Source organism: Bactrocera tryoni, chromosome 5 (assembly GCF_016617805.1).
Source record: "Bactrocera tryoni isolate S06 chromosome 5, CSIRO_BtryS06_freeze2, whole genome shotgun sequence".
In the NCBI taxonomy this organism is placed as follows: Eukaryota; Metazoa; Arthropoda; class Insecta; order Diptera; family Tephritidae; genus Bactrocera; species Bactrocera tryoni.
Window position 1 is genome coordinate 56,071,487 of NC_052503.1, and position 24,482 is coordinate 56,095,968.

The following is a 24,482-nucleotide window of genomic DNA, read 5'->3' on the forward strand; positions in this document are numbered from 1 at the left end:
TTTTGAAATTGAATTCGAACAGAACGGCAATAGCGGGTGGACGAAGGTCCAGAGTTTTTCCAAATTTGATGTGCTCTTCATCATTTTGCGATTTTATTATCAGTTATACAGGTAAAATTAAAATTTTGATCTAGATTTTTTATATTTTTCCTTTCACAAAATGGGCACTACTATTTTCAAGAACAGGAACATTTCTTAATTTTGTTTTTGAATAATTCTTGTTAGCATAATATACAATTATATTAAAAAGTAAAACTGTGTATATACATAGAAATAGATAGAAATTACTTTTTAGAGATGTAAAATTCATAGTTTGTATTTTTAACTTGAATTTTGTGTTTTATAGTTAGAACCCACCGGCACTACTATTTCTATGAACACAGCTGTATATGTACATGCGTTTTCTACTATAATATATAACATTGACTTACCTCATGTGCATATTGGGATAAAGCCTCCTTGACCGAAATCATGTTAGCCGAGGTTAGTATGCTCTGTATATCAGCGCCGGTGTAGTTTTGAGTACGACTGGCGAAATAATCAAAATCAACGGAGTCATCTAAATTCAGAGAAGCTGATAGTGCTTCGAAAATGCGCACACGTGCCAAAGCGTCGGGAAGACCACATTCAACTAAACGATCGATACGTCCTGAGCGTAGTAGCGCTGGGTCAAGGAGTTCAGGACGTGAAGTGGCAGCAATTACAGTAACGCCTTGCAGACTCTCAACACCGTCTAGTTCTGTCAGCAGTTGATTTACTACACGATCTGTAACACCTGTTGAATCGTGACCACGTTTCGGTGCCAAGCTATCAAACTCGTCAAAAAACAGTACACAAGGTTTGGCGCTGCGGGCACTGAAAAGAAAAAAACACAAAATGCATAAATATATGTATTGTATAGTGTAATCAAAACAAACATTTAACAATTTTATGCTTCACTTGGTCAACGACGTGTGTGAATGAAAACGCACCATCGGTTTTATCGTCCCTGATGTGGATATTTGCGCTAATTGGATTTTTTCCGTAGAAACGAATTCGCTCTCCTAAAAGCAGAGTTGCTAGTTTCGATAATTTGTGGTAATTAAAAAAATAAACTTGAAGATATTTCAAACATTGCTCAAATGTGATCAAGAGACAGCAAAAACAACTACGGAAGGGCGGCACGTCGGTGACCAAATAAAGCATAATACTCTCGCAACATGTTGGCACAGGCATACGGCTATGCAGGGAAACTTTTTAGACATTTACCTTTACATTTCATTAATTTCAAAGCATTCGCTTGTGCTTTCTTTTGAATAAAACAAAAAAGGGGCTATTTGTGCGACGTTTCTTAGAAAATATCGTAAATCTAGCGAACTGGACGCAAACCAAATGGAAATATGGAATGATTTCTGACGAGGCGATGTTTAAACTTATTGGACCTGATGGTTATCAATCAGTTCGTGGCAGAGGTGGTGAACGATTTGCAGAAAATTGCACTCTTAATACTGTAAAACATTCTTCCTATATAATGGTATAGGAAGGGGTTTCCAAATACAAATCGTTATTAATTTTAATATTGTATTAGAGGGCTCAGTGAACGCTTAGAATTATAAAAATATTTTATTGGAGGGAACGGTATCAAGCTTGGTGCCCCTAAACGAAAATGATTCAAGCCCTATGTTTTCGAATAATCTTGCTATCGCGCTAGTTCGGTAAGTTAGACAATGAAGATTTTTCACCACCATCATTTTTTTTTTTTAATTTAAATGGTTAATTTTGACATTTAGGATTGGAAAATTAAAGGAAAATTTGGGTATTACTTCATTGGATTAGCCATTAAGCGTCCAGATCTCAATCCAATAGAGAACGTAAAGATCCTAAACGCTAAAATGTGCAAAATTAAACCAAAAACAATGGTTGAATTGAGCCAAACAATAGAAGAAGTGGGATTCAAAGCAGTAGTCGCCGAATATGTAAGCGCCTAATACAAATTCATCACAAAAAAGAGATAAAAATGTCATAAACGCTAAAGCTGACACAACAATTTAATAAAGAGATATGAGCAAAAGAAATTTTTTGTTTCAAAATTTAATATGTGCATTAATTAATTTAAAATGAAGTATTGCTACAAAAAATTATAATATAAAAATAGTTTATAGTAAGCATTAATGTCGTCACTTAAAGTCTGAAAAAAGTCAACTATTTTTGAAGGAACTAAATTCAATACTGTATGCAAAATCATGAAGCATATATAATATTAAATTGTATTATTATTATTATAATGCACCGCAAAACACTTTAAAAATAAATTTATGGGGTTATTAGAACTTTTAGTGGATATTTTTCAAGTTTTTACATCAAAATTACAAAACATTTTGAGTGCGGCTTTTTTGTATTACTTTGGGTACATACATATATGTTAAAAAACAGGAAACAAGTTGAAGTCTGTCCGTCTGTCTGTGCAAGTGACAATTTGAGAACTTGTACACGTGTTCCTTGACACAATTGCATATGAGCGTAACAGACCCTTGTCACGCCCATAAAATGACATTAAATAAAGACCTATATAGTTTCATAACTAAGCTTCAAAGTAAAATACAAAATTGAAAATTCCAGGGATGGACTGTTTTTAATAGCACCTTTTTAGGTTTAATGTATATATCTCACAAAGCACTAGAGTTATAATAATAAATTTGCTCGAGAAAAACAGTTTCGACACCTCCAGTGACTTTGCACAAATAGTACACTCAAGCTATGACATCTAATGTTCAAAGATAGTCGAAATAACATCATATCTTATCAAGTCCTCAGATGTGGTCTACACATGGTCTACACCATGAATGATATCTCATATCCCTAATATAAATATTTCCGAACCTCTGGTCAATGATTTCTTCATATTTATCTGAGTTAAATAGGGTGATCTTTATACTTATATTAAGGGCATGCATGGGAGCCTACGACTTTTAATATACCACAGCTAGTAAGATAGAAAATTTGATTGTATTATATTCAGTTTCTTCTTATTATCTACGTTGAAATGTTTCGCAAAATTTTTTAACAAAAAGTTTTCAACACCTTATTGTATTTTCTCGCCTTTGTGTGTTTTTTTTCAAACTTCGAGGTTATAAAATGTTCAGTTACACCGAACTTAACATTTCCTTACATGTTTAATAATGGGTTGTCAAAAAAGTCTTGCGGTATTTTTATTGAATTTTTTTCGTTTTTATTGAAATAGAAATGAATTTTTGGTGACTCATGCCCAGCTCTTGACCGATGGTACGGCTGCTACTATGCCGGTCTCTTTCGACCAATTCAGCGATTTTATCGCAATTTTCGACGACATTCCTTCCGGAGCGTGGCGCATCTTCGACCACCTCTACACCAGAACGAAAACGTTGAAACCATCGTTGTGCGGTGGAAAGTGCATAAATTTTATTGGCGGCTTGAGATGCATTTTTGCCTTTATCGTAGTAGTAGTAGTTATGTTTGCGACGCTATAACTCATGAACGACTTAAAAGAAACGACAATCAAACACGTGTTAGCGCGTGAAATGAGCTTTCCAGAAAGGTATAGCATGACCCGATGCGACGAATAAAACTAGAACTACGCGCTTTCAGACAACCTATTATAAACTTAAGGGACACTTTAAAGTATTTTCCTGCCTTCGATCTTTGCAAATTGCACAAAGAAGGTTCGGTTACACCGAACTTAGCCCTTCCTTACTTGTTATATTATAATTGTATATTGGTTTCGAGTTATTATTTGACAATGACTTTTAACTAAGAAACATTTAAATCAGAAAGCTTATATTTTTTAATGTATTTTTCTATAACGCTCGTAGTTTTTCCGGAAACTGAAATCAACAATTTTTGATCCTTCAAGACGAAAGCATTAACAAAGTAAGAAAACAGTATTGGCCAATCGTCATACAATCGTAGCTAATGGTCATGCGGCCAATAAAAAATATGACCTGCAAGTTACGCGCAATTTGCGCGAATTAAATCGAAACAAATGCGCGAATCCAATCGAAACAAATTCGCGATTTGTGGAAGAACAAAAATTGGCTTTCACACCACGATAACGCCCCTGCTCAAGCATATTTGCTTGTGCGCGAATATTTGGCCAAAAACACATTCCCCAGAGCTGGCCTCCTGTGACTTTTTTTGTTCTCAAAATCGAAGGAGATGCTAAATACTACAAAAATATACTTTTCAAGTGCTTTGAGGATTGGAAAAAAATCATGCAAAGTTACTTATTTTGCTTACTCTGAAGGAGGCAAATATATATTCATAAGAAATCTAAAAATCGCAATAATTTTTGAACAAACCCCGTATATATATATATGTATATATGTTTAAGATATGCCATCTCACGTCTAAAAACTGTGAAAATCGGACCATAACTTGTTAAGCCCCATACATTGAATATGTGGCCTTGAGTGTTTATGGCTGACTTATTACCGAAAATAGAGGTCAATCTGTGAAATATAACAAAGAAACTAAGAGAACTTATTTTTCTGGTGATAATATATCCTGATATATCCTGATCCTGATGAGTCAACTTGGTTTAAAGCTTCCCATTGCCCCCATATACTTAATGTATATAACGTCAACCAGAGGATCGGAATATATATATATACATATACATATATATGGTATAAAGTTAACAGGAACTTCAAAAATTCTCATATACATATATATACATATGTACGTATATATAACAAATCTTATGCAGAATTGGTCGGTCAGTGTATGTGTTATATAGAGTACATGTACTTATGTATACACATATCGCTTAAATTCCGATCCTCTGGTTGACGGTTTACAGCTTAAGGTGTTTCCCTGCAAGTTGCAAGAGTTAAAATTTTTCACATGTCCTTCTATCCCCACGAAGGTGCTCACTTGTCGGAACCGCCGATATCGGACCACTGCACACAAGTATAACTACCATACAAACTGTACAATCAAAATAATGCCCTTGATTGAAAAATTTTTTATTTAACGAAATAATTCTATGAAATTTAACGCTTTTGCCAACACCAGAAAGCATTTCCTGTGTTCAGAGCCTTGTAAACTGCGAGAGTACTAAATGTTCGATTACAGCCGAACTTAGCCTTTCCTTATGCTATAAATGTTTTTGTGGCCAAATTCAGTTTTAGTACCTCATTATTCAAGAAAGTTATTTTTCATATATACTGTATCTGATAATTACCTATCGCATAAATGTATGTATATATCTCATTAAATTTTTAAGGATTAATTAATAGTAATATATTATGTTTTGGTATAATATTTCTTTAAACATTACGTAATAACAAGACATATTCACCAATTGATTATAAATAATTTTTTTTAAATATAATACACATTTAAAAGTAGGATTCATTATTAAAAAAAAATACTAACGGCATAAAGTGAAATAATAATAAAATTTTATTTTAACATCAAATTCCTTTATTCACATAAAAAAATATTTTATTAATTGCTAGCTATTTTAAAATTTAATTGAAATCGTTTGAATTGAAATGACATATCAGTTGGAACCACAGGGATACGCGGTATTAAAAAAAATTGGCAACTTTTTCACTGCCAAGAGAAACATGTTGCAAGAGTATAAAAACCAAAAAATGTCATTTAAAATGTCGAATTGTATTGTCCCTCAATTGACTCAAACAAAGCTTCGACGTTTGAGATGTCCCATGAAATATTATATATTATACATACTAGAGAACTCGTACACGCTATACTGTGGCTGATACATAGATGGTACTACTAATACAATCTATATGATTTCTAGTCAGCCCCTACCTTTAAAAGATGCATATGCAAATTTGGCAACTGAGGAACTATTAGTTAATGAGGTAAAGCATTTTGTGTGAAGCAACTCGTATTAGTTTACAAAAAATCTATCAAAAAGCATTTGTTGTGTTAATAATGCATTGCCTTGTTAAATTTAGGCTCAGCTTCAGGAAAGTCAACCGTTGAAAAGAGATTTGCTAAGTTGGAAAGAGGCGGAATGAGCACCGAGGACAATGAAGGCAGTGGACACCCTAAAGAGGCGAAAACTCTGTGCAAAGTGGGTGCCGCGCAAGTTCATAATCCAACAAAAACAACGAATTGCTGATTCTGAGGAGTGTATCAGTGCTTTTTAATCGTAATAAAACCGAATTTTTGCATCGGTTTGTGACAATAAAAACTTGGCTCCATCATTTCACACTGGAGTCCAATCGATAGTCAGTCTATTAGACTGCACATAATGAACCAGTCCTCAAGCTTGGAAAGACGAAAAGGTCGGCTGGCAAGGTTATGGCATCAGGCACTTGGGATGCACGTGGGATAATATTCACCCACTGATTATTGAGCCAATTTTCAACCAAATTGGTTCAGCCGCTCTTGAGTTATATAGTGTAACTAACACGACTTTTTTTTATATGTGTAAATAGTATATATGTAGATAGTATCTATATTGAATTCATTTGTTACATAAAATGTGATAAATGAGAAACCGTTCATCCGATTTTGTGCAAACTTCAACTAAACCATCTACTAAATAATAGTCCGACCAAAGCCTAAAGCTTGGGTTAAGATAGGTTGATAGCTTAAGTTCTTAAATTATAATATTACAACGAAAAGTGGCATTACTTTACAGAAAAAATGTAATTATTTACGACATCACATTAAACACCTCAAATTTAATAGTATATCTCCACTATTTAATGGATTTTATTATACATCTAAACCATCAATTCAATCACTCTATCTATTAAAAAAAACCGCATCAAAATCCGTTGCGTAGTTTTAAAGATTTAAGCATACATAGGGACATAGGGACAGAGAAAACGTAAAAATCTGCCATTGAAAACAAATTAACTAACGAGAATCAACTAATACGCTGAAAGAGAAAATATGTGAAAGTCTCGGCAAAAATTCTCGCCAGGAATGATTAAATACTATTCTTTCAAAACAAAAAAATATTAGCATATACATATAAAAATATCAAATAAATGATTTAAACAGAATGAATTAAAAAAATTACCGATTAAATAGGTTGCGTACGTTCTCTTCACTTTGTCCAATATATTTAGCCAACAGTTCGGGACCCTTAACGGATATTGTGCGTAAATTCCATGAACGTGCAATTTTAGATACAAGAAACGTTTTACCAGTCCCAGGCGGACCATACAGTAAAACGCCAGCCTGATTGCGAAGCGGAGAATTTTGGAAAATGCTTGGGAACTACAAATAAAAATAGTGATTATGAAAATTTATTGATTGTAGGGATATAAAAGGACTTGAACTTACTCGAGATGGCCACATCAACACTTCCTCTAATACAGAAACAACTGGCTCTAAGCCCGGCACTTCTTCAACCGCCAATTCCTCGAGATTGTCATCGTCATTAACCTTTTGATGGTTCTCAATACCTTGAAGGCAATAAGAATTCGTATTCGCCAGTGAATCGATTAGGAGTTCATTTGTAAGAATCGGATGCGTTTTACCTGTTCACAAACACATATGAAAGAAGTTTAAGTGTGTATACAGTTAATAAAAAATATATTATAACAATGAATTAACTTATTCTATATGCGTAAAATATAGCACGTTCAACCAACTGTACTAGATCTCCTTTATTGTAGCCTTCAGTTAGGTTTGCAAATTTGCACAAATCTAATTTGTCCGTTTCGATATGACTGCAAAGCTCTTGAAGTATCAATTCTCGTCCCTCACGTTCCAGGCTAGGTAATTTAGTTACATTTTGAAAAAGATGGCGTCCTCGGGGCGAATATAAACGTTTATTCAAAGCTTGAAGCTCACTTACTGTCGCGATTACCGAAATGGGATTGTTACTAGTATATTGCACAATTAATTGGTGTACAGTATCGGCGATTCGGTTGTAATATTCGCCATCCTGTGTTGTTTGATCGCCTGCAAAATGAGCTAGTACATCGAGGTTTTCCAGCACGACAATGGAAGGTGAATTTTGCAAGCAGGTTGTAAATATACTACGCAGGTCTTTTTGTATTGATTCAGCCTGTAAGTGCGAAAATTTTACTAACAACACATTCACAATTTTCTCATTTAAAAAGTCAAACCTTTCTTCCTTTACTCCTCGAACAGTAAAATATATCGAAAAAACAAAAATAAGGCTTCTTCACCAACTCATCTAATATTCTCTCCACCACTACAGTTTTTCCCGTACCAGTTGCACCTGTGGAATAAGAACTCTAAACTAAATCTATCTAAATGAGTTTGTTGCCAATTAACCTGCGATAAGAATATTTCCTTGTCTCAGTATTGCATTCTTTGAATCCAAGCACAAGTTCATTTTTAATTCATCAACCAAATTAACAACGATTTCATCAAATGCTGGCAGTTTTATCAAATCTTTAACACTTAACGGCGAGTTCTCTTGGGGTTGTACTTCAAGCATCTCGTCAACTTTGCGAACCAAATCGGCAGCATAAATTTTCGACTCTTTCAAAAATTGCGAATCTATAACGCAATACCGAAAATGTTCAGGCAAAATGCCGATGGTCACAATTAGATTATCCTCTAAGCGTACAACTTCATCCTGATTTAAGAGCATTGGTGATTTATTGGTTCTCTCTATTACATAACGTTTAAAGGCATTTTCAATAATTTTATAATGCGTTTTCTTTTGTGCGAACAGTTCTATTTTCTCTACAAAATTTACAACAGCCGCCTTTTGCTTAAGTACTACTTTCTCCATTTCTTTTAAATTCAATTTCTTCATAAGATTCAAATTAACCTGAATGCTAGTGTGGGCAGTGTACTGTTGTTCATCGTCGGCCAACACACATACTTTTACATAATATTCCTGCTCACTTGGTGTTTTCATAGAGTATACGTTGTTCAATTCCAAAAATTCAGGCCAATTACTTTTACTCAGATATACGTCAGAAATTTGGGAATTTTCCTTCCATTCACCACTAATAGCGCGAAATTCAAAAGTATGTGTACTTTCCCGACGCAAATCCTTTTTCAAACGAATAATTTTATCATTGCGACTCGATTTCGCTATTGACTCTGAGCGAGATAACTTTTTAATATTAGTAGTTGTTGTCGAACGTACCAAATGGGGATCGGAGTTTTCTTCAGTCAAGTTGCGAATCCGAGCGCTGGTGCGGCTTCGACTCAATTGACCTAGTTCATTTATGTTTGAATCGTTGGTGTCCGACGAAGCACCATTACTGCTACCATTCGTAATATCCTTATACAGATTCGGTGCTATCACCAACTCTGTGTTGTGATCAATCCGGCCATACGAAACAATTGGTCGTACACGATCTGTAAATATTTCAAAAACGTTATTTCGAGACACTCAGTATTATTTTTTTTACCTTTTACTTACCTACTGTTAAGGCCACTTGCATTGATTTGTTTATCCATATTATAAGAATTTGTGTAGAATTTACAATGCGAATTTGTTCCAAAACACTATTCGAAATCTTTTCACCGCTTAATTCCTAGTGAATAAAAAATGCAGAAAGCCACATTAGACTAGTGCAGAAGCCTTTGAAAATGATTGAAACCCATCGGAAACGAAAGATAAAATGACAAACATTAAAGGAAAAATAATTTACCGATAATCTGTGGTCGGGAAAAGGAAGAGGAGGGTCGTACGTCCAGCAAAACTACGACTCCTTAAGAAAAAAGTTATATGGCAATGTTATAGTGAAATCGTCATTAAATTTAGAAAAGAATATAGTATGTTTGGGACATAAGGTATGTTTTCACCAAATTCGGTGAAAGGAATACAACTTTTAAAGAATATAAATAAAAAAAATTTGATTTTTTAGCTTTTTTCTTAACTTTTGAGGTTATGTGAAGAAGTCGCCACAAAAATTTCTTTTCCTGACTTAAGTTCATCCTTATCGCCTGTTATTTTATCTTTTGTTTCTGATGGATTGCATCCTACTATGATTTTTTTTCAGTTTTCAAAAATTATCTACCATAGTCTATATAGTATAATAAACGAAATGATATAAATATACATATGTATGTATGTATCTATATTTAGAATTGAAAATATTTTATTTTATTTCAAACTCATAATACTTCATACAGAATTTAGGGTTAAATTCAGTCATAATAAAAACGTAATAAAAATAAAAAAACGACTTGATTCTGATCGTTCAGTTTGAATGGTAGCTATACCTATAGTGATCCGATCTGTAAAAATTCTTCGGTGATCGTTTCTGATTTTGATCGTTCAGTTTGTTTAGCAGCTATATGCTATAGTAAATCGATATCGGGCGTTCCAACGAATGAGCAGCTTCTTAGAGAGATATAGGCGTATGCAAAATTTCAGACCGACATCTCCAAAACTGAGGGGCTAGTTCGCTAATATAAAGACATATGGACAGGCGAGCAGGCAGACGGACACGGATAAATCAACTTAGCTTATGCTGATCATTTATATCTACACTTGATCACCATTTTGCACAGTTAACTGGGAGAGTAAATTACCCGTGCAAAAAACAGATTTTCATATAAAACTGAGCAATTTACCCGAAAAATCCGTCAAAAAAAAATAAATCTTATTTTTGAGGATTTACACAATTAAAACACAAAACATTATTCGCATAATAATATTCGGTTTGCTGTATCGGGATAGTCGTAAGTCGTCGACTATTCGATCAATCGCTCATTTTCGACTATTTGGTTAACCGTTCGTTGTCGACTATTTGAATAGTAAGCGTTCAACTTCTACAAATTTTTTTACGTATATGTTTATAAAAACATTGCAGTATACTTAGCAAAAACCAAAGGTTGCTTGAATTTCAAACAATTTTAATTTATTCAAATACTTGCAGAGTAACTAATCGAATAGTTGCAGCAGAACGAGAACATCTTGATCGTTCCATCAATTTCGGTATTTGCCGTTGCCAATGCGCAAAGGACCATAAAATTTTCTCAAAAACCTTTCTCTCGAACACTCCTATGGCCGACTCATCAGATGATGCCATATTTCATGCCTCTGCGCCATATAGCAGGACGGGGGTGATGAGAACCTTGTAGAGTTTGATCTTTGTTCGTCGAGAGAGGACTTTACTTTTCAATTAAAGGGTGATGGACGAAATCATCTACGACTTCAAAGTTATGACTATCAACAGTAACCTGTGAGCTAAGTCGAGAATGCGATGACTGTTTGTTTGATAACAGGAGATATTTCGTCTTATCCTCGTTCACAACTAGATACGTATGCTTCGCTTTCTTATAAAGTGAGAAGCAGAACTAAGGACCACTGATATTAATATCATCGGCGTACAGCTGTAAGAGTGTACATTCTACGAAATCACACGATATAGTATCTTTGTCTGAGACCTCGGTTGGTATCAAACGGCTCGGAGAGGTCCATCCGATCCTCACGGAGATTTTATTGTTGGTTAACGTCAGCTCACAGAGCCGTATTAGCTTTGCGGGAATACCAAGGTCAGACAGTTCCTTTTCAGCAGAGGTGGTGTATGTCAATCTTCCTTTCACGGGTCTTTTCCAAGATCGACGGTATCGCACTAAAGGGAAAGTGGGGTTGGGTTTGTATGGCATAAGTTGAGTATGTTGAGGTCTATTCTGGGTAGATAGGACTTTAACCCAGAACGAAGCTGAACTAGGATCGCTCTTTTTCACGCAGCAGTCTCTTGTTCTTCGATTGGTTGTGTTTGGACCCCAAGTACGCTATTCACTGGGAGGGAGTCAGTGAAGATGGTAATAGCTCCACTGTGAACAGCGTTCAATGCCTGTTGAGAATTAGTTATATATCGTCGTTATTCTTTAAACAGGTGGCAGTGGTGCGGCGTAGTTAATAACCGTTACTGGGACAGTTCTCTCCCAAGGCGGTTTTTGGTTGAGGCGTGGCTTTTTGGGCGTTTATGACGCTAAATGCTATGGTAGTACTGTACACTTTACGGAATCTGTGCTGGTTTTTGGCTAGGCTCAGCCGGTGGGTGAAGGTCGGGAGTAGCAAAGCCTCAAGTGTTTTCACTGCTGGGAAAAGGATAGTTATCGGACGTTAATACTCCCGTGAATTGACAGGCTTCACAAGTTTCAGTAGTAGTACCACCCTTCTGATTGTGGTCAATGACAGATTGAGCACCTTGAAGAGGTAATTTGTTGACGGCACTCAAAACCTCCTAATAGTCTTTTAACATTTTGCGCAACACATTTTTTCGCTTTATCCACCGAAGGGTGCAGTATAAATTGTCGGCTAAAGTAGCTCGCCCACTTCTTCGGGTCCGAAGAAGTTTGACCGTCGAATTGGATTTCGACACGATTATCTTCATGTCTCTTCGGATTGGGCAAAGATTTGCCCGTATTCCAAAGTTTGCTCACTCCGGCGGAGAGATTGCACGGAAGTCAACTTTACCCATATCATCCGCTTACGTTGATTTACCAGTTGTCAAATCTCAAAGTTGAGATCCCTAAAGAGTCGGGCTTGCTTGCTAAGACTGCTGCTTCAGCTCGGAAATTGGGATGTGTATATTAAATATTCCGTGCTCGACATCGCCTGACCTTTTAGCTATACCCTGACGTTCTAGGGTAGTATCCCTGCGGTCGATGTCGTCGTCGATAAGATGATACTGCACGGTGCGGTGCTAAATAAAGGCTAAGCCACCACCACTATCTCTATCGAGATATCTATGTACAACGTTGAAACCTGCACATCTCAGAAGTTTTTAGCGGCTGTTTAGCTTGGTTTCTTGGACCGCAGCTATCGATGTGACTTCAACAATCTCTTCGATCTTGCAATTCAGTTGTAGAAGTCGAGTATGACGCGTTAAGTTTGTAGTGATCCTGGGAGTGAGGGAGTTGTGTACAAATGATGGTTTTTGCATCTGCATGACTCGCAAGAGCGATTGTCGCACTTGGGTGTGGTTTGGCGACGCCATTGATGGTTGTTCCGGAGAAGACTTTCCGAGCAAGGGGCAACGCATTACATACTCCACTCACGTGTGGTGCGAAGACCGGAACACTTTGGGAAGTGACACCAGAAAATTTCCTCCGGTCCCAGGTTGGACTCAATGCCAGCACAGAAGGATACGGAGCAACCCTGCCGCTAGGTGTTGCTCTAATGATGTCACTATTGATTCAAACGAGTTCATTTATTTAATTGGCGTTGAAATCTTGCAGACCATTCTATGTTTAGGTCCAAGTTAAGGAAATGGTTTTCTAGTTCCGTTGCCATTTTTAAACTCGCATTATGATAACATGTTCTAAAATTAACCTGTATTTACGTAGGGAATTTTGATTTTATTGCAAAAAATACAATTAAATGAAAAACACGTGCAAAAAAGTAAAGCCGTTTTAAAAATGTAACTAAGGGGTGTACAAAAAATAACGTCGTACAAAAATATTCGTGCAAAAAGGAGATCAAATGTGTATATTTTTTAGGTCTCCCTTCTGGGTGTTATAAACTTCGTGGCAAATTTAATATACCCTGTTCAAGGTATAAATATAACAATTATTAAAATTTTGTATCTATAGATAGATATATAGATAGACTGCATCCCAACCTTAGGTGTATTGTGCCCTTTAGTACACATGTCATTTATCTCAAAACAATCATTTAATTTAGCTTTCAGCACATGCTGTAACATATGTAAATGCCAACATACAACTAACAACTCATTTAATCTTGCCACATTTAAAATACAGTTGAACTTTCATATCTCGTAGTTCTCCATAGCTCGAGCTCTTGAATTGGAATAAAAGTAAAATTCTACACAAATATCTCGAGTTAGGAAAGTTCAACTGTTCTTTTATAGCAACAAATAAATATGTTGTTGTTGTAGCGGCAGAAAACATTTCTGAAGTAATTTCGAGACATGGTGCCGAGTTGACTGTTCTGGGCCAGATGAAAATCCATTCTGGTTACTTAGACCCGATTGTCGCAGGAACGCCGACTAAATATGTAAATATGTACATTTGCCCACTCTTAAAAATTCTATAAACAAAAATGTTTATTTTCATTCATAAATGTTGGCAATAGTCTATTGCGTTGTGCTCTATTTGCAGTCAATTATTGTATGTTGTCTTTTTAATGTTTATATTATAAATAACTTTCACTCACAATTATTTCCCAGTCCTTGGCCGACACCGGTGTAACAAAAACACTTCTCAAAGTCAAAACGTCAGCTATGAGTGAACACTTCACTAGATCATTTTCACTCAAACCTAGTGAATGTGAATGATCATAATTATTAATAAATATTAAAATATTTATAGAATCACACAACATTTTTGTGGGCTTAAGATCTAAAAATAATTCATATCACTTTTTTCATTATTTTTTCTTAAATTAATCATATAAAATTAAATTAGAAGTATACATACAAATTGGTTGGTCATACATTTTAGAATTAATTACTCTTAATATTTTGAAAGTTAGTTTGTACAAAAAATGTCTTCTTTTGAAATACTATGTTATTGTTATTAAAAAATTTTTTTTTTAATGCTATGGTATTAGTTGCTGAATTATTGTTAAACCAAACCTGATTTTAAAATCAATGAGTTAAACTTCGTTACTCCAAAATGATGTCTTCTAGAAATAACTACTACACATTCCTTCTGTTTAAGAAATCTAAAAAATGTGTAGGGTAAAAGACAATGATCCCAAACAACCAAAATCAATAAACCCCGAACGAGTTCAAAGTATGAGATCGGTTGCTTCTGGACCGCCCTAGCAAAAAGTGATACTCTAAAAATGTAATTTGTTGGCAAAATCTTCAATGGTTATGAATGAGAATGTATTCGTTGTTTTATACGATGGACGTATAATGTGTAATTAATGTAATTAATGATAAATACATTTTTCGATATTCCTTTTGCGTTTAATTTATTACCAATTTCTTTTGCCACCCTGGCATTGATCCCAATTTCAGTATCTTTCACGGCGCCAGCATGTGGCGCCCACGATGCGTAATGTGTGTGCCCGCTGTATTGCAAACTCAAACAGCCAGTATCCTAAATTATATTAGATGTCGACGATGTGTGCATGTAAAAGGAATATTTATTTTTATCTCTTAAAATAAATTATTGAAAAACAAACAAGCGTAATCTTATCTGTTCACTCACATATGTTGATACCACGTTGTAATAATTTTCAGGCAGCATTAAGAAATTGCTTTTAGTTGGTCTAAAAACTAATTTAAATGTACGTTTAAACATTTTTTTATTTCGTGTACTTGAGCATGCATCAAAAATATATGTAGGTTATTCTGCGGACTTCTTTTCACATTATTCGCTGTAAACGTTTCGAATTTGTATTTTAAATAAAATTTGTATTTAGAAAAGGTTAATCTTGTAAATATCAGAAAAAAATACTATTATATTCTATTCAGTGGATGAAATTTGAACTTTTGTACTTCTTAGGATTGCATTCATTCTTTACCACATTTAACCCTATTAAAGAGTTGCCACAGGGCGCGGTCACCGAAATAATAATAAAATTATGGTTTTAATATGTGATATTAAACATTACTTAAATTCAATAGGACAAATACTGGATATAGATAGAGATCATATATTTTATATAGATATTTTATCAATTTATTATTATTATTATTTATTAAAATTTGATTGAAAAAATATAACAATTTAATACACATTTAGGTAGGTACGTATTCTAAATTTGTTTTCAACTCTTGTAGCCGAGAACTTAATCTTTAAACTAACGATATTAATAATAATACGGCAAGACTTGTGATGTTATTATATTAATAAAACAAAATCAGCTGAAAGAAGCGGAGCCAAAACAAAAATCATAATATTCATATTTTTGTTTTGATCCCTCAATTCATAATTTAAATCTGGCGTTGCCAAGTGAAATTTTTAATATAAATTTTACGTAATTCGAAAATAGTTGAATACCGATCGGTAATGGACGATGCACATTAAATTTTAATTGCTTTATTTGACAGTTCAGACTACAACAGCAAGCAAAGAAAGCAATGGGTATGTCAGAACTACACTTTGCTTTCCGTGCGGCTCGGAACGTAAAAAATACTTTTTATGTGAATGTCTTAATACAAAATAGAGGAAAAGCAAAGTCAAAATTTTACGTGAGTTGGTCTTAAGACGTTTGAGTAAAAAAGGGATGAACGATCACGCGTACACATTAGTTTCAGTTAGAATTCTACATATAGCTTTAAAAAAACTCATAGAGCTTAGCCGCTCCCACAACAGTTGGTTCTAAGTAACCGGAACAGTCCCGGGTTTTAGTCTTGCCAAGGACTGTCAACTCTGCATCATGCCTCGAAATTACTTTAAAACAACAACAAAAACAAGCTTATAGAAAAATTAACAGAAGTCTCTGCTTGCGCTGTTGCGCGATAGTTAGCTTGAAGGATCCCTATGAACTTTATGCATTAAATTCGAAATTCGCTATTTCAATTCATTAAGAAAATTCTGTTTCCTGCATTTTGGCGAAGATGAATTCTTCATCTTACAAATGTTTGTTTCAGTGTAGAGTTTTACATACATATAATATATAAGTGTGTACATATGTATATAACCCACTTGCATACAATTTGTAATTATATTAAGCTTATCTTTTTATAAACAGTGCACATACAAATATTCATGTACATACATACATATATATAAGATATGTATGTAAATTATACATTAGTTGACCTTGTGCATTAATTTTTGAAAGAACAAAAGCTGGAAACATTCATTGGTAGGTATGAACTCACTACTTGTTGATAAAGGATCATAGTATAATCGTATTAAATATCAATCTATGTATGTATACTACTTTAAATCATACTTCTACGAATTAATTTTTAATTTCTGTATTTTCGTTATTTATCAAACGTGTCAAATTAGAGAATTATTAGCGAAGTTATGAAAAAATCCATTTTAAATAAACAAAAGGTCCACACGTACATACTTACAGATCACTTTAGACATTTCCATTATATTTGAAACAAATCATACTAATAATGATAATTTTAATTGAACGTATAAAATCTATTTATTAAAGTACATCATACTTATCTAGTTATATGTATATATGGTAATTATATAAAGCAAATATTTAATCAATATCAGTTTTCCACTTCTCACGTGCTTCAACTTTGGCGTCAGGTACAAGAGAGCTTTTGACTCCGCCCAATATGTTGGTTGTAGCCTGAGTGGCCAAAACTGCTGGACAAACAACTAATTGTGGTAACTGTCTCATCACAGCTCCTACTGCCCCAGTATATCCCTTCTGGTCGTGCTCTGCAGCGGCTGTTTCTATAAGTGTGGCGGCAGATTCATTAATTCCCTCCTTCAATATCAGGTACGCATTTGTTACACCTTCACGCATGTCTTTTGGTCTATTAGATCGCCTTTTCCTATCTCTACGATGTCTGCGAATAGTTCTTATAGATGGACCAGAGGACACCATGTCGAATGCTGTCTCAGCTGTAAATTGTAAAATCTGAATAACACGTGAAGTTATTTCTAGAGCAGCTAACGCTGTTCTTGCTGTAAAACTTTGTGCGCCCAGTTGAATTCCACGAATTAAACGTCCATCCCGTTGATATTGTTCAATTGGCAAACGGAATAAGTCAATTACACCTTGTATAAATTGCACGAAGGAATAAGTTGGCCCGACACCCTTCAAAATTTTTGGTAGTTGATTCCTCTTAATGTCCTTTAACCATTCCCTGCATAAGTATGCTACAAGTTTGTCTACACCTAAGAAGCCACGACGGTAAATTATTTTCTTTAATTTAATTTCAGAGCATTGCAGTTGTCCTAGGCCCATTAGAAGCCCTGCTATGGGACCCCTAGAAAGCTCCACTCGACGACCGTGATAGTCGAAACGTATTGATACATCTGGACCAAATATTACTTCACGGAAATATATTGGAGATGATTTTTCTATCTCCTCACTTTGTTTTTCAGTTTTGTCGATTACCTCATTTTCTAGTAACTCAAGATTTGTCGATATGAGGTTCCGCGCTTGCAAATCCTCTTCATCTTCCGTTAGTTCTACATCCATTATAGGAGCGTGTGCTTCAGCCGGTTGATTATTGTCCGATAAGTTCGTCTCTTTCATTTTACTTCCAATATTTGTGAAATAATCTGCTAAGAAAATAAGTGTATCTTGATCGATGTTAAGCCGCATTGGCAAAAGTGATATCCTTAATGAGCACTCTTGTGCCGAACTAATTATCGGCTTTGGTCTAACATGCAAAGCCTTTACTACAAGCATTTGCTGTGGACATTTCTGTGATGTAGTTTTAAAATTAGGATTATACAAAAATTTATTTATTTCCGACGATTTTAATCTATCTCTGATTTCTATGTCGTGAATTACAAGTACTTGTCGCGAAGCTTGTGTTATATGAGTTGGATAAATTTCATGTGACAATCGTACTTTGGTCAGTTGAATTTCAACAAGTATATCATGATTTCGCTGCACACCTCCAATTGTTTTCCACGACAGATCTTTTGATTTTTTAGAACCGGAAACACTATTGCTTCCCTTTGAATATGACACACCATGTTTGTAGGCATCAGACATCCGAAAGTGACCTGGATCATCTTTGGCACTAATATCATCTGTTGTCGTAAGAAAGTCTTTTCCACCATATAGATGCCATGTGAATGTCATCTCACAAAGTGTGTATCGAGATACAGGCATTGGAAAATCATCCGGAGGTTTAAGTAAATCTAACTTATTAGAAGGTAAGCAAAAGTGGTTGTCAACTATTCGTATAGGGTCTTCACATAATTTCAGTTCGAGTACTCCACATTGCGACACTTTTCGTCGTTCATCTTCGGATATCACGCAATATTCGTCCTCACGTGGATGACGTCTATGCATACTATATAAGCGTTCATTATTAATATCGCCCAAATCGGATTTAATCTGTGGTAACACGTCCACATTTGGTTCTGCTGGACAATACGACGAAGACATAACGTGATGTTCAAAATTTACAATTGCAGACAAATTATCTCCACAATCATAATCGTCGTCCAATATACCAGGTTGTTGCTCATCTGGGAAGTAGAAGGGCTCAATTCCATGTCCAGCAAGTTTTGAATTTTTTGATGTTGAGGGCACTGCACTCAAAGTGATTGTTTCTCTGAGGGCTTCTGCCATCATTATATTTACTCGTTCTTGTTGCCAATCTTGCTGCTCAGTTAAACTTTCTTTTCTCTTATGTTCAACCAAAGTAGGTGTTTCGTTGATTTCTAATCTAGATTGCTGCAATGTTGTTGTACTTGAAATATTTTGTTCAGGTTCAACGGTGTCACCATCATTTGCCAGATGTTCTATAAGTTGGGCTAGTGCTTTTCCCGAATCGCTGCATGTTCGCAAATGTGCATCATGCACAGAACATCGTAAATCGAATTTCGGATACTTTTCCGAGTTTTCATTTAGCCTAAGTGATATGTCGACTAACCCGATGTCAAGTACTGGCACCAAATACTTTGAATCAATTGGGATTTTGTTAGAGTTTTGGCTTTTTGTGTTTTCTTTATTTTGTGCGATATATAAAACAAAATCTTCCACTATGAAACGCAAATTGCAGCCTGCTACAGAAGAAATAACATTACTACTTATTGTAAAAGCACCCAATTCGACAATCGCCCGATAATCGAAGTTTGTCGGACGATAGTCTATTGCACAATTCCATAAATGCAGCTGCATTTCTGTTATAATTCCAAATGGTACATACCCTTCTATAGGGTAATCGACCACATCAAGAAAATCTATAAGCTGATTTAGCCAAAACTGATTTGTTATAGAGGGATGGTACCCCAATGTTGCCTGCTGAATACCGGTAGTCACCACAATTCGTTTGACCCTTTGTTCCGGTACACGTTTAGTTTCGATCACCAAAGAAATCATTTCTCGTTCTATAATTGGTGGTTGATTAGATTTCAACAAACCTCTCGGAGTTTTATAGAAAGTTTTTTGCATATTTCGCTCATTTTCATTTATAAGCTTTGTGGAAATTTCGTGCAATAGTCCACAATGGTCCATTTTAATATCATCAATTTCAATGCACAGATAGCATACATTTTTATTAGAATTGTACCCATTCACAGAAAATATGTTGAGTTCATTAACATTGATATCTATTTTGCCCATATCTTCAGGCATAATTTGATTCTCTGTATCTCTTATAGGAACAAATAGTTCAACTAATCCATTTCGTATTGAAACATTAATGGAGAATTGACTTTTTTTTATGTTAATCTCTTCTCTATAGATATCTTCTGTGTTGTGCGAGTCAAGTGTCGAAAAATATATACTCTCTGTCATAGAAATACCTTTCAAATTTATATTCTGTTCTGCGAATGAGCCGCTTTCTTCAGATTCAGATAAATCAAATTCATTAAAACGGCTATATTGAGGCTCGGAAGAACTAGGTATATTGTATATACTTTGCTTGTTTTCGACACATATCGTATTAATAGAATTTAAAATAGGTGAGCTGGGTTCCCACATAAAAAGGTCCGTGTTGAAGCGGTTATAAATAACTTCGTAAAACTTCTTTGATTCTAATATAATGTGTAAATTGGGTACTGTCACTTCTACCTGTATCCTTGAAGTGCGCATTGTAGTCCTTCGAAATTCAGCTAGCTCTATCGTTTCACCTGGCAGCAATATAGTTTCTGACTCCATATTTTCACTTTTGTTATGTATTGTATCACTTTCTCTGCAAAAACGTTTTGCACTAAATGGTAAACTATCTGCATCTGTTGGTTTTATATTGTCATTAAAATTGCCAACTAAGAAATTATCTTTTATACTCGTCCAATAATACTCATCTGGTATTGTTACAGAGATTTTCACATAATCAATAACCTCAGAGTTAACTTTCATTGAATTGGTTTTAAGTATCCAAACTTTATCGTCTCTTTCTTTATCTACGTAGTAAGCATTTAATTCATTTGTTAATATGTCAAATTTTCCGCCAACAAACTTCATGCAAGCATGGTCAAGTGAAATTATCATATAATCAGGTCGAATATTTTTTTGCCACCATGGAACGCGATTTGGATCGTGAATAGGTCTAGCGTCATATATTGGAAAGCGCAAAATCAATTCCATAGCCGTGGATGTTAAATTTGTAATAAACGTTAATTTCGATGATTCTTGCTTCACGAATTGAGAACCATGTTCCGAAGAATAGGCAGCAAAAGGTGAGGGTGCCAAAATGGCACTAAGACGATCATATATAGATATATCAAGTTCTATTCGACAGTTTTGCAGAGCGATATTTACACTTTTTGAAGTAACATCCGATTCCACATGTACCGCTACATCAGGTGTGTTGTAGTTTTCGGTTCGATCAAATGTTATCAACTCAGACGGTTCTCCATTTAATACTTCATAAAGATCGATCTTTTGTGCTGCGAAATTTATTTTCGACAATATCATTTGTTTGATCCTGTGCTGACTTCCTCCACTAGTTATTGGCGATATAGAAATAAACAAATGGTTTTTACCACACGTTAACGCGGCTGAGTCAATTTTTTTATCAAAAAGTTGATGAACATGATCAAAAAATTCTTTTGCGAAATCTATCATATTCTGTTCGCTTGTTTTGTTAAGAGGACTTATATTATTCGATTCGGTTTCTACCAGCACGTCTTCCAAAAGTACTATTGATACAAACGCTGATACTTTGACAGAAAAGCTTAAAATATCACCGGAATACTCCAAACTTGATGTTTTACGTTGCCACTTTGACAAGCCAGTCAATGTGGTGCTAGAGCTAATAGAGCTACTAGGTGGCGAATATCCTCTCGATAAGTCTTTTAATTTATCCAAATTTATTCGCGGTAATGGATTTACAACAGAGGGACCTGTTTCACAATCAATCCAGTTACCCAATTCAACCGTTTCATTGCTTTTGTGATACGAATAATTATCATTGTGTTGCTTTTCTTCGTAATAATCGGCTTCCTGTTTATCGCAAGCATCATTTTGAAAAGCATCTATTAGTTGTAAAATCAAGTGTATTTGTCTTGGAGTAATAAGAGTATAAATCGAACCGATTTCGGATTCAATAATTATTTTAGGTCCGTTTATATTTTCCGATTGTTTCATTTTGATTCGAAAATGTATTTCTTCTCTTATTTCCATAATAGGAATAGCGCATGATTGAGAAAAATCTTTATTCTCGTATAATAAGCTTTCACTCATTGTCTTCAACTCTTCAGTACTTACAGTTAAACCACATATACTTATATTATGTTTCGCAAACATAGGTAACAGATATTTATTTTCCTCGGTTTCTTCCAAATTGTTGGTTTGGACCCTAGGAGAGTTTTCATGGCGCTGTTCTTGCATACAGCCAGTAACATTTTCGTATATTAACTCATTTATATTAAAGCGCAGAGATATGGCTTTTGAACTATCTGATGATTGATATTCAAGTTGTATAAAAGTATTTTTAAATGTTGCTTTTATTCTGTTTAATATGTTGTCTATAGTTTCCGCGAATTTCTCTAGGCCCGGAATTGATTTTGCATCTACTTGATTGCTTTCTTCAGTATCGTCATCATGCTGCTTCATACATTCTTCTGCTAACTGCATAGAATTGCTTGCTGACGACCACATTGATTCTAACATGGATGTTCCATTCGTTTTCCTTTGAACAGGTCTTACCGAAATAACTACGTCTTCAACATCAATACAGCTGCATTGCGACATTAATGCATTCCATGGGACAGTAGCCGTTAGAACTCCTATACGGCCACTTATAATTTCTATAGCCCATCCTTGAGCTTCTAATATAGCGTTCAACGCTGTCACATTTAATGATACATTTTTCACAGTAGCTTTACCATTGTATAAATCAACTTTTAATTGCTTTAAGTCTATTGTTTCGTCTATAAATTGTCCCAAATACCGTTGCAATAGATATCTGCATGTTTTAGTTTTAATGGCAGTCCAAACATTGAACCAAGACATCCTTCTTAATCAATCGCTCACAAACTAATATTTTTCAAAAGTACCTTTGTTTCTTTCCACTTTTGCGTCGAATAACTTCGCTTCAGTAAATATTTGCTTTACATCTGTGACCAGTGTTACCCAATCAACGAAATCAGTAGCCCAATGTAAATTACATGTGTTCGATTTTATTGGTAATAAAGAGTGGTGAATTTTTTATGCTATATACTTTTGAAAATATTTAAATAATAAAATTACCAGAACTAAGTAGATAATCTTTGGAATTCATACTTTAGTATTTACTATTATTGTATAGGCTAGGACCAAAGCAGAAAGTAGTTCAACGCGAAAGAATTCTGAATACCCCGGTGTTGGATCGACCAGGTTTTTTCAATTATTTTTTTATTGAGATAATTTTCCTTTTTTCAACTTCCGCCGTTTTAAAAATATTTTAATAATTTTTAGTCCATTTTTCAGAAAAGTTACTGAACTAGAAATTTACCAAAGATGCAGTATATTCTATTACTGTAGAATAATATACTGAATAAATTTAAATTTTAATTTTAATTCATACCCCTATATTGTATCGAATTCATGATATTTATAACTGTGTTGTATTTGTCTCTATTTTCTCAAGGTTGAAAAATATTTACATGTGTACAATGAACCCTACTTTATTGTATTAATCGATGTTTTTATGGGCATCACTGTTCCTGAACGGAACCAGCTGAGATGCGAATCGTGGGCTATACCAGAGAACGTCAAGTACTACAAGAATTAACATATCATTTGTTTTGTTTCTCATTCGTATCAATCTTCACAGTGGTGCCAGATCAAAGCAGAATGACCTCAATAAATAGGACAAATTTTGAACTTTAGTATTGTTCTTAAGTTTTTTTTGATATAATGAGTTATGGATTACTTTGCGTTAAATTTAGGTTCAAGGCATTATATAATTTTTTAATCGTCTTATTTTGCCGCAAAGATCGGTCGTGATCGGAAAGTCAATTTTTTTTAAATCATTTATTATTAAATCCGCTATTTCTGTAAAAAATTTAGTGTTTGGCTTGATGAGCCAATGTAAGGCTAAATTTAAATTTATATGCAAATGGTATTTCTACTGTGAAAATGAGAGGAACTGTATTGCAATACCTGGATATCTATTAAAAAAAATAATTAATAATAAAAAGTCATGTAAGTGGTGTTTATGATTATATATTTCTTTTTATTAATGGTCACTTTGCATGAATGAGATCGTAGTGACATGTACTCAATTATCTTTAATATTACCAGTTTGATACATTATTTTAACAAATTAGTTTTACTACAACAGACGTAATCAACTAAATTTGGACAAGCAAATTATTAATAAAATATTGCGAATAGTATCATTTTAAATACCGAAGGCTCCACATTAGAGTAGATAATCAATTATGGTTTAAAAAAATTATGATATTCACCATGAGTTACCTCAAACAATTCTACTTTGACGATAGTGAAAACAAATAAGTTGCATACATGTTTATTCATTATATTAATTTAAAATTCGCTTATATAAATT

At 34.5% G+C, this 24,482-nt stretch overlaps 2 protein-coding genes across 4 annotated transcripts in view; both read right to left on the bottom strand.

Moving 5' to 3' along the window:
• The window catches only part of LOC120777340 (peroxisome biogenesis factor 1), a 36,787-nt gene extending 21,423 nt beyond the window's left edge, over nucleotides 1–15,364 (bottom strand). The window contains exons 1-10 of one of the 3 annotated variants that reach the window (XM_040108590.1): nucleotides 15,082–15,364; nucleotides 14,850–14,970; nucleotides 14,078–14,181; nucleotides 9,359–9,473; nucleotides 8,251–9,294; nucleotides 8,079–8,194; nucleotides 7,561–8,017; nucleotides 7,288–7,484; nucleotides 7,022–7,221; nucleotides 432–855 (exon numbers count right to left, since the gene is read on the bottom strand). In XM_040108590.1, coding sequence (XP_039964524.1) covers nucleotides 432–855; nucleotides 7,022–7,221; nucleotides 7,288–7,484; nucleotides 7,561–8,017; nucleotides 8,079–8,194; nucleotides 8,251–9,294; nucleotides 9,359–9,473; nucleotides 14,078–14,181; nucleotides 14,850–14,970; nucleotides 15,082–15,174 — 2,871 coding nt within the window. In that variant the 5' untranslated portion in view covers nucleotides 15,175–15,364. Of the gene's footprint in view, nucleotides 1–431; nucleotides 856–7,021; nucleotides 7,222–7,287; nucleotides 7,485–7,560; nucleotides 8,018–8,078; nucleotides 8,195–8,250; nucleotides 9,295–9,358; nucleotides 9,474–14,077; nucleotides 14,182–14,849; nucleotides 14,971–15,081 lie in introns of those variants that run through there. The other 2 variants (XM_040108591.1, XM_040108592.1) reach the window with 2 other exon arrangements.
• Nucleotides 15,365–16,946: 1,582 nt separating this feature from the next.
• Nucleotides 16,947–23,045, bottom strand: LOC120777118 (autophagy-related protein 2 homolog A). The gene has a single exon (XM_040108256.1). It carries the CDS (start codon nucleotides 22,940–22,942, stop codon nucleotides 17,048–17,050), a length of 5,895 nt encoding a protein of 1,964 aa, XP_039964190.1. The 5' UTR covers nucleotides 22,943–23,045; the 3' UTR covers nucleotides 16,947–17,047.
• Between the last annotated feature and the right edge of the window lie 1,437 nt (nucleotides 23,046–24,482).